General features: G+C 37.5%; 1 protein-coding gene across 1 annotated transcript in view; it reads right to left on the bottom strand.

Annotated features, from left to right (window-relative positions):
- Positions 1-2,219: 2,219 nt before the first annotated feature.
- gpr68 (G protein-coupled receptor 68) overlaps positions 2,220-17,027 on the bottom strand; it is a 39,443-nt gene continuing 24,635 nt past the window's right edge. The window contains exons 2-7 of the mRNA XM_030126359.1: positions 8,890-9,212; positions 6,769-6,918; positions 6,069-6,202; positions 5,677-5,899; positions 4,611-4,791; positions 2,220-3,105 (exon numbers count right to left, since the gene is read on the bottom strand). Of these exons, the coding sequence (XP_029982219.1) occupies positions 2,627-3,105; positions 4,611-4,791; positions 5,677-5,899; positions 6,069-6,202; positions 6,769-6,918; positions 8,890-8,988 (1,266 nt within the window). The 5' untranslated portion in view covers positions 8,989-9,212 and the 3' untranslated portion in view covers positions 2,220-2,626. The remainder of the gene's footprint in view (positions 3,106-4,610; positions 4,792-5,676; positions 5,900-6,068; positions 6,203-6,768; positions 6,919-8,889; positions 9,213-17,027) is intronic.

Here is a 17,027-nt window from a genome sequence, read left to right as displayed (position 1 = left end):
AAATGTTAATTCTCAAAGTTCACATTTTGACCCAAGACTGTATCTTGGAAACTTCAGCCAACCAGCATTTATGACTTGATTTTTCTTTATCAGTGACTCACACATGGTAAAATTTAAATACTTTTATTCTGGAAGCTTTTTACTACTAGACCAGTGTTACAAACAACTTTGCACCTGAACTACTTAGTCAATTTGTTGAGAGACAAAACAGCAACAGAGTCACCAGAAGCTCCTCGAACCTAAATTGCAAAATTCCATTCTGCAGGACAACTTTCATACAGTCATCCTTCTCCTGTAAGAGTATTAAACTCTGGAACTCACTGCCATCAGAAATAAAATCCATCTCAGAGTTTAAGATGTTCACCACCAGAACCAAAACCTGATTAGAGACAAAACACAACTGTTCTCATCTGTAAATATTGTGTATATTGTGTGGGAGAATGAGTGCGTGAATGAAAGCCTCATATCATATAAATGCAACACTGGATTATTGAATTGTATGGTATGATTGTTTTAAATGATGTATATTTTGTATTGTACTGCAATGTTGTGGAAGAGCCCAACCGGGGACTGGAGTTGGGAATTAGCACTAGCTATAAAGTCTATATGCGTCACATCAGCTGCAAAAATGTTTGACTGCATTGCCTCTGTCAAATAAACAAATAATAAAAAAGAGACATTCACTGTGTCATCTTTTGTGTTACATAATGATTTTTTTTACATTCATAGTTGCATTCATTTTTGATTTTTGACGATGGAGAATCGGACCGCTGCATCGAGTCTTCATCACATCGTGGTTAATCCATGTGTGTAAATGATGTTTCATTCTCCCTGAACCATTCTGTCACAAGCCTGATGATCCTGATCAACCCTGGCATTGTCCAATCTGGTTGACATTAGAGACATGACAGGACACACATTGCATCAGTTAGAGTTAAATAGCCTGTTACAGCTGAAACATTTTTAACCACTGCAGTACTGACCCATGGAAGGATCTGAACTATTTGCTTAGTTCAATCCAGGTAGTTCCTTTTCTTTGTCCAGGCTGTTTATTTAACTCTAACTGATGCAGTACGTGTCCTCTCATGTCTTTAACATCATAAAGATTGAACAATGCCAGGGTTGATCAGGATCATCAGGCTTGTGACAGAACAGTTCAGGGAGAATGAGACATGGATTCACACATGGATTAGCCACCATGAAGTCCAGACTCTAATTTGGGATGTGATGAAGACTTGATCCAGCAGTCCAATTCTCCATCATCAATAATCAAAAATTAATGCAACTATGGATGGAAAAAATACTATGAACCTTATTGTGACACTACATAAGCATTATGTGGCAAAAAAAAATGTGACAGTGAATGTCTCCTGTAATGAAAACTAAAGGTGGTGCAGTCAAAGTACAAACACTTCATTACCTTACTTAAGTAGAAATTTTGGTTATCTATACTTTACTGGAGTAATAATTTTTCAGCTAGCTTTTTACTTCTACTCCTTACATTTTCACACAATTACCTGTACTTTCTACTCCTTACATTTTAAACATAGCCTTGTTACTCCTATTTCATTTCAGCTTGTTTTCATTCCGGCTTGTCAACATTCAAATAAAAAAAAAAAAACTATCCAGATAAATCGTGCCATCCAGATAGAGTGAATTTGGTTGTGGTTGGATGAGAAGTATAAACATATGCCATTCCGACATCCTATTGGTTTGTACGCCATCCATCGCACCTGACTTTTTGCACCATTCCAATACTTATATTCAACTAGTCATCATATCTTCAGCTCATGAAACACATGTTAATCCTCAGTAGGACACATTTATGGTTCTTCAATACATTTGCATTGGACTAAAATGTGTTCATTTTCAGTGGGCATATATGTGGCTGAAGCAGGTAGACTAGTGCATCCCAAATGTTTCAACATTAACATTTTAATATAACATAGTCATTATGGTCTCAAAATAAATATTTTTTGGGGAGGTGGGGTAGTGCACTATAAGCCCCTAATGGCATTTTTCCCCCTTACATTTACTTTTATACTTTACCAGTACTTTTACACTTTTACTTGACTGAAAAGCTTAAGTTGATGCTTCAACTTCTACAGAAGTCTATTTAAATTCTAGTATCTATACTTCTACCTGAGTAATGAATGCGAATACTTTTGACACCTCTGAGTGAAATATTGCATGTGTGACTTTTTTTTTTGGCCAGGGAGTGTACATGAGCACCCATTTCAAGTCTGGCCAGAATCTGAGTCCAGGATGAAGCTTTGTTTTTTTTTTTCTTACTGTACAGATACAGTTGCTAACAGTGACTCCTTTAGAAAACAGTTTTAAAATCTGAATTACAGTGTTAAAATAGTTGCCGTACGCATGCTGAGGCTTCACGTGGAGTCTGTAGTTTTATTCTGAATGAAAGTCTTCCACTTTAATGCCAATGACTGATGATGTAAACACACATGGTTGGGCAGTGTGGTCTCTTTACAGCTCTTTAAGTAATGCCTTAAATGCTGGTCAGTTGTGGATGGTCTCCTGCATCATTGATTTTATACTGGGCTCTTCCATCTTAATCCCACTGCCCTGAGAATTGTGCTCGTACTGTTCCTGTTCGGTCCGTGGATGATTAGCTGGTGTTGTTCTCACTCTGTCCAGTCCTTTCCTTCTTTTGACTCTGATGTTCAATAAATGTCACACATATGTCACGCACACTGGGCTTCCCACTGTCTGACTGTTCATGTGCATGTCTATTATTTAGTACAGTCAAAGGTAGGATACTTTTTTCGTTAGTCTGTGTGTCTATAATGGTGTTTTTGATAGCGGTATCTCCTTTTGTGTTGTTGAGCGTGCTGGTGTGCGTGAGCAGCGTCACAGTCGGGTGGCCGTTGTTCTCGTCGGTGGCCACCTCATGGGAATCGGTTGCCGGGTTGGTAGGGCTTGCATTGCCACGGCGGCGGCAGCAGCAGAGTATCTTGGCAACCGGACGGAACACTGCCCTGTATAGGCCGCGGCGGGCGCTTTCACTGACGAAGCAGTAGAGAGCAGGGTCAGCCACGCAGTTGAGGGTGGTCAGCAGCAGAGACAGGTGGTAGTAGTTAAAGATTCCTAGAGAATAAACACACAAGCCATGGGGTTACAGACTGACATACGGTGGTTGATTGTCCAGATTTTTTTTTTACCAGTTCTGTTTTTATACTTCTAATTTATTATGTACAATGTGTTTGCTGTTGTGTTCTATTTTTTATTCTGTTTTTTATACACTATCTATCTATCTATCTATCTATCTATCTATCTATCTATCTATCTATCTATCTATCTATCTATCTATCTATCTATCTATCTATCTATCTATCTATCTATCTATCTATCGACCCACCCACCCACCTATCTATCTATCTATCTATCTATCTATCTATCTATCTATCTATCTATCTATCTATCTATCTATCTATCTATCTATCTATCTATCTATCTATCTATCTATCTATCTATCTATCTATCTATCTATCTATCTATCGGCCCACCCACCTATCTATCTATCTATCGACCCACCCACCCACCTATCTATCTATCTATCTATCTATCTATCTATCTATCTATCTATCTATCTATCTATCTATCTATCTATCTATCTATCTATCTATCTATCTATCTATCTATCTAATCTAATCTATCTAAATTGAACATTACTCCAAGCACTTCTTCGAGGGAGAGTCAAAAGTTCTCAGACGAGTACTGTGTAAATAGGAATGAAACTTGGATCTTTTAGTTTGGCACAGAGGGAAAAATTCAATCAAAAGAGTAACATCCAAAAGGAGCAGAGGTCTGTTAAATAAATAAATAAATAAAATTAACTTTTTATTACATTCGTCTGAGAACTTTTTGACTCTCCCTCAGACAAGTGCTGACCCATCTATCTATCTATCTATCTATCTATCTATCTATCTATCTATCTATCTATCTATCTATCTATCTATCTATCTATCTATCTATCTATCTATCTATCTGTCTGTCTGTCTGTCTATCTATCGTTCTATCGAGCCATCCATCCATCCATCCATCCACCCATCCATCCATCCATCCATCTATCTATCTATCTATCTATCTATCTATCTATCTATCTATCTATCTATCTATCTATCTATCTATCTATCTATCTATCTATCTATCTATCGTTCTATCGTTCTATCGTTCTATCGTTCTGTCGTTCTGTCGTTCTGTTGTTCTATCAATCTAATCTAATCTATCTAAATCGAACGTTACTCCAAGCACTTGTTCGAGGGAGAGTCAAAAGTTCACAGACGAGTACTGTGTAAATAGGAATGAAACTTGGATCTATTAGTTTGGCACAGAGGGAAAAATTCAATCAAAAGAGTAACATCCAAAAGGAGCAGAGGTCTGTTAAGTAAATAAATAAAATTAACTTTTTATTACATTCGTCTGAGAACTTTTTGACTCTCCCTCAGACAAGTGCTGACCCACCCATCCATCCATCCATCCATCCATCCATCCATCTATCGACCTGCCCACCCATCCATCCATCCATCCATCCATCCATCCATCCATCTTTTCTTCGTGAATGGGTTTACTCTACTGAAGAGAAACTGTACCTGCAATGAAGTTACAATCCCGCTCCAGTAGGGTGCGTACTAACAGGAATATGTGGTAGGGGGAGAAACAGACAAGGAAGATGAGTATGGTGCTGCTGACTAACTGTCTGATCCTCATCTTTTGATCTGGTTGAGTCCCTGCGCTTCGACCCACAGCTCGAAGAACACACAGGTAACTTATCTATAACACAAAAAAAAAACATGTAAATTAGAAGCAAACCTCTAAAAAGTTACAAAAAAAGAAGAAAATGCAAATTAAGTGGCTTTCAGTGAACTGGTTTGGAATAAATTAACCAGGCAACATGTGCTGCTGTAGCTAATGTTACACATGGCAGTGATGAAGGTAAAGAAGCAGAGCATGTGCCGCTGTTTTCCTACTAACATGTTGTTTCAGCTTATTTTATCTTTATCAGACTATACAAACTAGACATCTGCATTAACCCTTCCTTACAGGGAAGTTTACTCAATAAACATAACACACTTAAAGTCTTTAGCTAGAATCACAGCAGTGCTCTCTCAAAACAGTCCATGTTGTAATATCTCTTTATAACAACAATCCAATTGTGAACAAATGCCTGTGATGTTTTTTCACGGATGAGATTAAAGAATAATTTGGTCTTCTCTTCATTCCACAGCCTGTTGCTACTGCCAGCCATGTTTTCATGCTTTAGTGGGACATTTAGGAGGATGTTATGGATCAGTGTGTCAATTTTCCATTATGTAACAAAAAAAAAAATCATTATTTTTTGTAATTGTGCTGTTTCCATAAGCATTATTAATGTAAAAATTCTAAATGTGCAGTAAAATGTTTATGGAAACCCACCAGTTGAGGCATGCCTTCATTTTCAGTGATGTAAGGAATACAAAGAAATAACAGTATTACCAACAACAAATGCTCTAATGCAGTAACACAGTTAAAACAGTTATATTTCAAAGTGGAAGTACATGGTAAATATAGTTTTAAAATGACCCATAGCTACTATTACATCAAGTTTTACTGTTCCAGATGTTTACTACTTGTTTTATGTTTCTATTAAAATATGTATTTGACCAAACATGATCCTACCGACAGAATGGCCAGTGGGAACAGGAACCCAATAATGAAGCGGTAGTAGTTAATGGGAAACTCCCACGGCTGCATGGGGTAATGCTCAAAGCACACTGACTGGTTCGTTCGGTCTCTGCTCAGCTCTTTATGGCGGAAGAAAACCACACCGACTGCAATCTCCTTCAGCCAAATAACGGCGCTAACCAGCCATGCAGCCTTCATGGAGCGGAGAGAGGTAAACCTGGAGGGTCAAAAGAGGAAGGTTTCAGATGAGTAAACTAAAGTCATTCAGCTCAGAGAAGACCTTAAACACAAGGCAAACTATTTTCTCTTGAGGTGTCAAACAACATTTGTATAAGGAAACACGTGTGCACATTAAAAGAGGTTATGGTTGACGGGTATTTCATCACCTCAAAGGATGGACTACAGCCAGGTACCGATCTAGACTGATGCAGCACAGAAAACCAATGCTGATGTAGATGTTTTCATAGAGCAGGAAACCACAAAGCTGACACAGCCACTCCCTGTGACGCCAATCGTCATCCTGAAATTTTAAAAAAATGTATTCGAAAATTGATGTTATACAAGACCGGACAATATATAGGTCACAAATGAATGTGTCATTAGGTATTCCCCAGGGCTCTCCACTTGGTCCGATTCTCTTTTCCATTGTCATTACACAGGCTGTTACTAACATACATTTTCATTTACGCACTGATGATATAATATGTTAGGTCACTGGTTCACCTGCTAATGTAATAAAGTCCCTCCTCTTCCATTTTTTAAAAAAAATACAGCATACTAAACTATATCATTTATATTTTGTTTTTAAATACAGCTAAACTAAACTTATATTGTTTGGTCACTAAAGTTCTGCCACTTTCAGATGGAATCACCCAGAGCAGAACAAAAGAATAATAACTAACTCTATGTAAAATAGCCAAAGGTACAGAGACATTAAAGACATGTAGCTGAAAATTACCCAATCCTACAGCATAGCACTCAAGAGATATCATGGTGGTTCAGCAAACAATCGTTCATGAATTATGAATGTTGCATAATACATGAAAATCCCCTGTGTGACAGAATAAAGTGCTGCTTACAGCTTACCTGAAAGATGTACTGCAGCCATAGCGGTAATGACGCCAAGTACAACAGATCAGACACAGTGAGGTTCAGTAAATAAACTCCCAGCTCATTCTTTTGTTTTAGCTGCAGTGCAGCATGGTACAAAGAGTAGAAGTTAGAGGGGACACCAACCTGGAATAAAGAAGAGGGTTATTGTTATTTGGAATGTTGGGATTTATATGTGATAGTCAACACTCATCTCCTTTCTTACACCCTTATAAAGGTGCCTTAAAGGAGTGATATTTAGCTTTTTTTTTTTAAAAAAAATGAAATTATGCATTTTAAAACATTTCCCTGTGGTCTACATAAACTGTAAATGCTACACTTGGGACTGAATTCTTCATTAATTCAACTCCACAGGTCCATCTTCAACCCTATTTCTGAGTAATGACACCAGAAAGGTCGTTTTGAGCACTGGCCCTTTAAATGCGCATGAGCCACTTCACGCCCCACCCCCTCCAGGTTGTTAGCTGTGCCGCTCTGTCCTGTTCAACCAACGACTGAACATTTTAGGTAATCAGCTCAAAGTTTGGACATATTTTCAGTATGGACTACAACCACTGCTGCTGGCAAACAATTATGTCGTACTCGGAGAAATGTGTTTTGGAAGTCTTGACCTTATATGTGCAAATGCTGTGACGTAACTTGTTATAGACATAAGAAATTAAGCAGGAATTAAAACAGGTTGAAGACATCCACTCGATTTTTGCCAAAATGAATATAAAGATAGCTTTGCAGCACCTGGAGGGTTCAAATTCAAACTTTATGAAATATTAGGGTCCAAATACACAAATAAATGAACCAAATACTAATAAAAGTGGGTTTAGAAAAATATGACCACTTTAAATTTTCAATAAATTCGTATTTTTCAATTGAGTTCTTATTGTGCAAGTACAGTCTCAGTGATGCAACATATGACTGCACTTTGCAAAGTTTAACAGGTTATTCTGTCAGTGTTTTAGTGTAAGAGACCCGACAGTTCCCTGTGTCACAGTGACCTGCATTTTAGAAACTGCAAACTGTGCAGTTTTATTTACAGTATGACATCTCATTAGTTTCATTCAGGTGTTTATCTTGCAGGATTTTTTGGAGCTACATAAACTCCATAGCTTAGTCCTGAAGTTAAACATGAGGGACAGTAAGAAAGTTTGTACATGTGATACAAACACATCTCTAAAAATTTTTCCAGTCTGTGGAACAGAAATACCACCTTCTTGTCAGTTGGTGCCCTTTATAAAAGGTCATCATCAATCCTCACAAAGGCTTTCCAGAACAAACTCTTTGGTTTCCAGATTGTGAAAAATCTCTGGTCACGAAGTAGTTGAGTCATTATTAAACAGTACTGAGTTCCTCACCTTTAAATAAGTTATTGAGAGTGCGGTTACACACCTTAGTAAGTCATTAGGGTTAGATGACTCTCCCTTTCCAAAAAACAGCAGTAAACAGCAGTTGCAGACACATCACTGGCATTTTCTATCCATGTGTGTGTTAGTGACATGTCATACATGTGAGAATATGCATAAATAATCTTAATTGTGCAGCTGTCTATTCACACATGAAGCACAAACCATTAATCATTATTCATTTATTAGTTACTTATCAGATCTATTTCAGTCTCCACCAGCTCTTCCTGTGCCACTATGTTCACATTAAAGTTCCTAACCTCATCTGTTTGCTGTTTTGGGCTGAAAAAATTAAACAAGGAGCTAAAAGGTTTAGGTGATATTTTTCTGTATCATTTTCACATATGCACATGGTCCCATAGTGAATATATGAATCTTGATTAAAGCAGATTTAATTGTAATGCATTCTTAAAACAATCCATCATGTACTTATTTGCGAATACCAACACATGCTTAGGGATTGATTTTTAGAGGTCACAGTATTGTGCTTTTCCAGAAGGTTGGAGGTCGATGAACCAATGAGCTGAATGTAAATAAGTGACATAGAAGAAATAGGGCAAAAGCACATCTAACATAGTATGTCCCCTTAGTAAGTTACTACAGCTCATAACCTAGTACCATTTTAATCTTATCAAATAGTGCTTTGTGTAGTGTCAGATGTTCTACATATTAGTCTGTATCTGTGCACAGGTTTACTCACCAACAGTACAAGAATGTACACACAGGAGAAGAGGTACTGGTGGATTTCATGGCTGATGGTGCAGTTAATCACATCCTCTTCAGGCATGGTGACCACCATCAAACCCCGCTCACACTCACACTACTTCACCTCAAACATGAATGTTTTCAGGCATGTTCACACACACGCACACACACACACATTACTATCATATCACATAAATGTCTTAAACTGAAACACGCACACACACATCCTCATGGTAGCTGAGACTCTTCTTATCTGTCAGTCTTAGGGATGATTTTCTTCTTCTTCTTCCGATTGGATAACCCAGGTTCATTCAACCACTGTGGATGACAGAGGAGATAATTACACACTAAAAGTGACTCACGGGGTTAGGGAGTCAAGACTAAAATCAAGAATTTTTCCTGTTTGCTCAACAATGCAGCTATTTTTACTGAGCGGTCAGTATTAGTATGTTGCAACAACATGAGTAAAGCACTCTGCAGGGTTGATGATGCCAACAGATACATTTATGCATGGGTAGATCCTCTTTCTAATGTACAAATAAACACTATCTATAAAATGTTTCACTCTTCTCCACAATGACATAGCCTGGCTGTAATATAAGCCAAACTAGGTTACCTCAGTGTTAATGGAGACCTGGTTGATTCTCTCCTGAATTGGCTCCTAAGAACCAGCAATGCATTTCTTTTTTTCTTTTTCATATTTTTATTGATGTGCATGCAAGAAAATGAAAGGTACATGCCAACACCATGACACACTGATGTCAACATTAATCAGGTTTGTAAACACCATTACTTTCAGATTTGCATATTTTTTTAGGAACAAATAACAATAAAACAGTACAAAAAATACAGTGAAAATAATACTAAGACATAGTCTGAATAAAATAATTAAACTGGTGACATAAACATAAGACAAGAAATAAATAAGTAATTTTAAAAAAAAAGGGAGGGGGAAGGGAATTACATTGTCTCAAAAAAAATCCATAAACGGTTGCCATTTATTGTAGAGTTTGTCTTTGTGCGACGCAGAAAAGGTGAACGGATGGATGCTACATGCCTGGTTCCCACCGTGAAGCATGGAGGGGGAGGTGTGATGGTGTGGGGGTGCTTTGCTGGTGACGCTGTTGGGGATTTATTCAAGATTGAAGGCAACCTGAATCAGCATGGCTACCACAGCATCCTGAAGTGACATGCCATTCCATCCGGTTTGCGTTTAGTTGGACCATCATTTATGTTTCAACAGGACAATGACCCCAAACACACCTCCAGGCTGTGTGAGGGATATTTGACCAAGAAGGAGAGTGATGGAGTGCTGCGCCAGATGACCTGGCCTCCACAGTCACCGGACCTGAACCCAATCGAGATGGTTTGGGGTGAGCTGGACCGCAGAGTGAAGGCAAAAGGGCCAACAAGTGCTAAGCATCTCTGGGAACTTCTTCAAGACTGTTGGGAAACCATTTCAGGTGACTACCTCTTGAAGCTCATCAAGAGAATGGCAAGAGTGTGCAAAACAGTCATCAGAGCTAAGGGTGGCTACTTTGAAGAAACTAGAATATGAGATGTTTTCAGTTATTTCACACTTTTTTGTTAAGTACATGATTCCACATGTGTTCATTCATAGTTTTGATGCCTTCAGTGAGAATCTACAAAGTAAATAGTCATGAAAATAAAGAAAATGCAAAGAATGAGAAGGTGTGTCCAAACTTTTGGCCTGTACTGTACATCTGAAAAACTGCTGAAAATCATGCTGTTTCCAATCAAGGCAATTATTTAATGTGAAAAGCTAAACTTTGACTTTCCTGGGTCTTAGGAGGACAGGGATTGTTGGCTCTGAGCAACTCCAGCTTTACTGACATAGGGAAGTATTACAGAGGTCAATAAAATACTCAAGGTCTCCTGAACACTGGTGATCTACAGGGAGGGCTTGTTGTCACATTACAGTAGAAGGACCTGCTGCTTTCAGATCACAGCCAAACCAAACATGTCTATTCCATTGTATTCCCATCCTTTCTCTACTAACACACTGATCATCACTTATGGAGTCATGGCTTTACTTTTTGGCCACACCCACTCAGGACCCAGACTCACCTCATGGTCAGAGATCTGAACGTGTTTTACATTTAAAATAATGATTTTTTTCAGCTCTAAAACAAAACACATCTCACAAACTTCTACAGTTTACAGCGAGCAACATTCTACAGCAGGGGTGTCAAACATGCAGCCCGTGGGCCCAAACCAACCCATCGAAGGTTCCAATCTGGCCCATGGAAAGAATTTGCAAAGTGCAAAAATTACACTAAAGCTATTGACAGTCAAAAGTGTTGAGCTCATTTTAGTTCAGATTCCACATACAGACCAATATGATCTCAAGTGGAATAATAGTACAAAAACCTAAAAATAATGACTCCAAATTTTCTTCTTGGTTTAAAGTGGAAAAAATAATATGACATAATGCCTATAAATAAAGACAAATCAAAATTTTTCTCTTTGTTTTAGTGCAAAAAAGCTTTATATTCAGGAAATATTTACATTTACAAACTATTCTTTAACAATAAAATGTGAATAACCTGAACAAATATGAACAACCTGAAATGTCTGAAGAAAATGAAGCTAAATTTTTAACGATATTCTGCCTGTTAATAAATGAGTTGAGCAAAGTTGAAACATAATATTGTTAAAATTGCACTTATTTTTCTAAAGAAATTTCGTCTTTATTAAGGTTATTCCCATCTTTTTCATTTTTGATAGTTTGAAAGTAAAATATTTTAACATTTAATGTTATGTTTTGCTCTAAAACGAAGAGAGAAATTTGGAGTTGTCATTATTTATAGGCTATTTTGCTGTTATTTTTTTGTTCTGTATCACTTGAGATCAAATTGGGAACCTAAAAGAAAATGAGCTTGACATCCCTGCTCTACAGACTCTACAGATGGTAAAAATGCCTTTTCAGGTTTTGACGTTGCCACAGATTTTACAATAAACTGTTTTATTATATAGAAAGAGTAATGTTATAATAAAGTAACTGTTGTGGTATTTACTCAGCAATTGGAGTTACTTGCAATAATCATTGTAAATTGTCTCCTTAATTGTCATAAGTTAAACCAGTATAGTTTATTTTAGGTTGTAGAAGACATGTCAAACAGATTTAGTCACTGATTTTTCATTGATAGAGTGGATATGACACTGTTTTGTCATGTCTGCTCCCAGACTGTGTCTGGATTTTGTCTGTCTTTTATGTTGTCTGTCATTTCCTGTTTTATTTTGTTAAGTTTCCCTCATGTGTCTTGTCTGGTGTCTTTACTTCCCTTCCTTGATTGTTTCACCTGCTCTGATTACCTGACTCCACCCTGATGTGTTCCACCTGTGTCTAATTGTCTTCCCACCCTCTTGTGTATTTAAACCCTGCATCTTCCCCTGTTTCTTTGCTACACTCATGCTTACTCATCAGCGTTTTTGGATCCTGTCAGTCTGTCTGCTCGTTGTGACCCGTTTTGTCTACCGACCACCAATTCTGCCTGTTCCTGTCTGCCTGCTTGTCTGTTTGTGACCTGGTTCGTTCATCCAACTTCTGATTCTGCCTACTCCCTTTGATACCTCAGCCTCCAACGATTACTTGTGTGTTATGACCCTCGCCTGGATTTTGACCGTGAGTAAGCCTGTCCCTCATGTCCCGTTGCCTTCTGTTTTGCTCTCCCGTGTATGACCTGGCCTGTTTTTTGACATCCCTCTGTTTTTCCCTAGTTGGGTTGCTGTCGGGATTACTCCAGCTCGGCCGTGCTGACCACCCGCTGACCCTGCTCACAGCCCGGACGTCAAGTCCAGATACTACGCCTTCACAGATGTGTTAACTATTCTGTGTTGTTTTTCCCCCTGTGATTGTGTTTAATAAACACTCAACTTTTCATCTGTTTGCTGGTCTTGCATTTGGGTTCAGGCTTTGTACTCAGTCCGTTACACTGTTTAACTTCTCTCTGACATGGTGAGTACCTCACTTGTAGAAACCTCATGGCTTCTACAGAAACCTCAGCTGCATCACAACATCCTGTTTACATGTACAACTTTTCATTTTACAATCACACTGAAGACTTGTCTATTTATTAAGTTTTCTGTGTTCACATGAAAATAAAATAACTTGAATGACTAGAGTTTGTGGTCCTTTACACAGTCTTTGACTTTTATTAAAGGCTGATACAGTACAAATCTACAACCATGAATATACAAGCACAAACACTCAAGGCTTAAATTACTTTTTTAAGTGCCTCAAATGTACACTTGGTTTTTCTAATAATTTACAGCTACTTTCTCTTTGGTGAGATAATGTCCCATTTACTACAGCCTCAGTGCATTACTCGGTTGGGGATTCTGAAAACCCTGATCTAATTTTATGTGTGAAACAGCGTTTAATGAAGACACAGTTAATGGGTGTTGTCTGTCAAATAAATATGCAGCGATAAACCAGCATGATGAGAAAACAAATTCTATGAATCTAAAGGACCTTTTCTGTCATAGCCTGAAGTTGATTATCAAGTATTGACACAAGGACTCAGTGATAGCCCAAGTGGAAGTTACAAAAATGGCAAAGGGGAAAAACACAGCATGTGTGGGCAGAAATGTCACTTCTATCTGCACTAGTCTATTTAATAACACTATATTAGTAATTTCCTGAACATTACAGGAAATGACTGTAACATTAAAATCAATTAAGTCTTTACTGACTGCAGGAAATGAGTAAATGAAAGAGCTACTGATAACTAATATGTTTTAATATAGACAAAAAGTGAGTTAATACTCAGTAAATAGCAATTTTTAAAAAAAGTTATAATTTATCAGTTCAGTTTTAAATTTACACATATTACCAAAATATTGAATAAACTTGAATGTGAACTAGAAAAACACTCGCGGAGCGCAGACCTCCACCAATGCAGATCACCCACACACACACACACACAATCACCACCTAAATTTAATCATTTATTCTTTGTGCCAGTATCAACATTTCCTGAAAATTTCCTGAAAATCTGTCCATAACTTTTTGAGTTATCTTGCTAACAGATAACAAACACCCCCCCCCCCCCCCCCCCCCCCCCCCCCCCCCCCCCCCCCCCCCCCGATTACCACCAAAATGTAATCATTTGTTCCTTGTGCCAGTATCAAAATTTCCTGAAAATTTCATCCAAATCCATTCATAACTTTTTGAGTTATCTTCCTAACAGTCAAACAGACAGACAAACCCAGATGAAAACAAAACCTCTGCCGTTACACTTGGTGGAGGTAATAATGGGAAATCAGACTCATTTTTGTACTCAATTTCAGTCATTCAGAATTTCCAGCTATTTTCACCTTTTTTACATTATATTTTCATCGAGCTACATGTAACCATCTTTAATTAAGTGAACAAACTTATCAAAAATACTGTGACATTTTTTAAAAATTCTTTCTTGAAAAATGAATTAAATGATCTAAATCTATTTACATCAATCAAGAAAATTATTTTTAAAAATATAACTGCAACTAAATGTAAATGTAACTGCAGCTAACATTTTCTGACAGCGTGTTAAAGATAAACTCCTATTAGTGATATTAGATGCCACTTCATTGCCATAATTTTATAATGATCACATTTTAGTCCATTTTGACAAAAATAAAGAGAATTTGCCTTTAAAACAGAACTTAATGCCCTTAAATCCAGTGAAACACAGAACCAACCCCTGTTATAATGTTTCTTATATTATAGACTTCTAATGGAAGTGTTTTTCATACCATATTGCTGGTGGCAGTGACACCATATAAATGTACATAAATGTTTATGAGTAATTTTTGTTGTTGTGGTTGCAATATCAGAGCGAAAAAAGAGCCGGGGTTGTGAGTAAAAAACCCCAGAAACTCCGGTGTAATAAAGAGCACACAGAGACTGAAACCTCCGAGTATAACCTACATCACATTTCTTTGCTTTGGCATACAAACATCTTAAGAATGGCTCCATAATAATATGCTATAAAGCCATTTAGAGCCACTTTAACACTGCACACATAAACCACAAACGACGTCTCTCATTCTCTTTCTCAGTCATTTCCTCCTTTATAGATGTCCGACTCTCTTCCTAAATAAACCACAGTCAGATTAAGGCCCTGCTGGATACACTGGACATTCCATAAGAGTCAAACTAAACCATGCTTTTAACCCTTATTCAGCTGGGATACATTTACATCTTTACATAAAACTGAATTAAATCACATAAAAAAGCTCATCTAGTGACTCGGGTCTACAGTGGAGTGGACCTACATGTTTTCACAGTTACAAAAAAGAACAAAACACATGCACATATATCATTTACAAAGTATTATGTGAGAAAAGGCACTAACAATACAGAAAATGAGGTGAACAGTGGGCTGCCAAGGCCAAAAACCCACACAGAAAATAAAAGTCAGAGGGAGGAGAAAGACAGTGGCGACTGTTAAAGTGCAGGTGTAGACAACGGAGGAGTATCTTATATGAGACAGAAAGAGGCTGCACTTTGTAAGAGTAGATCTGAATATGTTTAATAAACTTCCAAAGTCAGTCAGTGTCTGATACCTATGCCCACATATAATTAAATGTCAAAGCAATACAATAAACCACAGAAAAACAAGCCGTTAGATGTACAATAACCTTTAATTCCAGCACATTCTACCCCCTCTTTCCCTTAAAGACTTACAAAAAAAAAGTCTGGAAAACAGAAAATATATTATACACTAGTGCAGTTTACTGTCTGTCAAAGTTCATTACAATCACCAACAGGAACTGTCTGTCTTTAAAGTCAGGGTCTAGTAATGTTTACTTTGTGGACCGTCTTCAGATCTAAATCAACAGCAAGAAAAGTGGATCAGAACCTGTTCCAACCAACTGTAAATGTGTTTGTTGTTGAGTACTGCGGTTCACAGGACCTACTTTACCACTCCGGTTCCACTCAGCTATCTGTGTTACCGTTTTCAAAAAGAACAACAACAAATTCCAAGTTACTGAAAGTGGCAAGGTTTGACAGTGTGGTGTTTTCTTTTACTGGGATTTATCCATTGAAATACAACAACTTACTTCCCTACCAAAACAAGTTCCCCGGCCAACACTATTATCCAAAGTACTGCACTTACCGCCACTCAAAACCAGTGTGATTTGTTTAAAGAACTATAAACAAACCAAACAACCCAAAGGAGTTTTTATTTCTCCCCTAAGATTGAGCCAGAGCTTCATTCACCGGCCACTTCATTAGGTACACCCTGATGCTGTGGCTGTTCTGCTTCAAGGTTCAACTGGTTGTGTGTTCAGAGATGCTCTTCCACTGTGGATATTCTGAGTTACTGTCGTCTTTCTATCAGCTCAAACCAGTTTGACCATTCTCTTTTGACTTCTGACATCCATAAGACATTTTCAATCAGAAAACTGCAGCTCACTTGATTATTTATTTATTTTATCTATTTTTTTGCCATTCTCTGTAAACTCTGGAGATAGTTGTGCATGAAAATCCAAGTAGATCGTCTCAGAGGAGGAACGGGAGAACTCAACAGTCCACCACTTCTTCAAGAATATAGAGGGAACAATGCTGGAAAAATATAATTCAATTTTTATAACTCCTACAAATACAACTAAATATGTGTCAGAGTTCAACCTTGTTGGAGAGAATGTTGATGTCCTAAACTTGCATCATTTTGGGATAATGTATATTCAACAATTGTTCAGATATTGGGCTATGCAATTCCTAGACCATGCTTGATAATGTATTTCAGATATATTATTGGTAATAACATAATAAAAAATGATAGATATTTGTTTAAAATAGTATTAGAAGCCTGTAAAAAGGCTATTACCAAAAAATGGTGCAGATTAAAACCACCTACAACTAACGACTGGCTACAAATTGTGAATGGAATATTTGAGATGGAGATTCTAACCCACAGAATGAGAACTCAAGGAGAGCAGTGACATGATAAATGGGAGAAATGGACAATTTTCATTTCAACATCACATGACTATAACCAATTGTTAGTTTTTTATGGTCAATGTATCCCAAATGTCTCTTATGTTTGTATTGTACAGAATTCAAACACTACATTTAAAGTAACAAAAAAAAAGAAAATCCAAGTAGATCAGGAGTTTCTG

Source organism: Sphaeramia orbicularis, chromosome 22 (genome assembly GCF_902148855.1).
Source record: "Sphaeramia orbicularis chromosome 22, fSphaOr1.1, whole genome shotgun sequence".
Classification (NCBI taxonomy): Eukaryota; Metazoa; Chordata; class Actinopteri; order Kurtiformes; family Apogonidae; genus Sphaeramia; species Sphaeramia orbicularis.
This window is presented reverse-complemented; position numbering and strand designations above follow the sequence as displayed.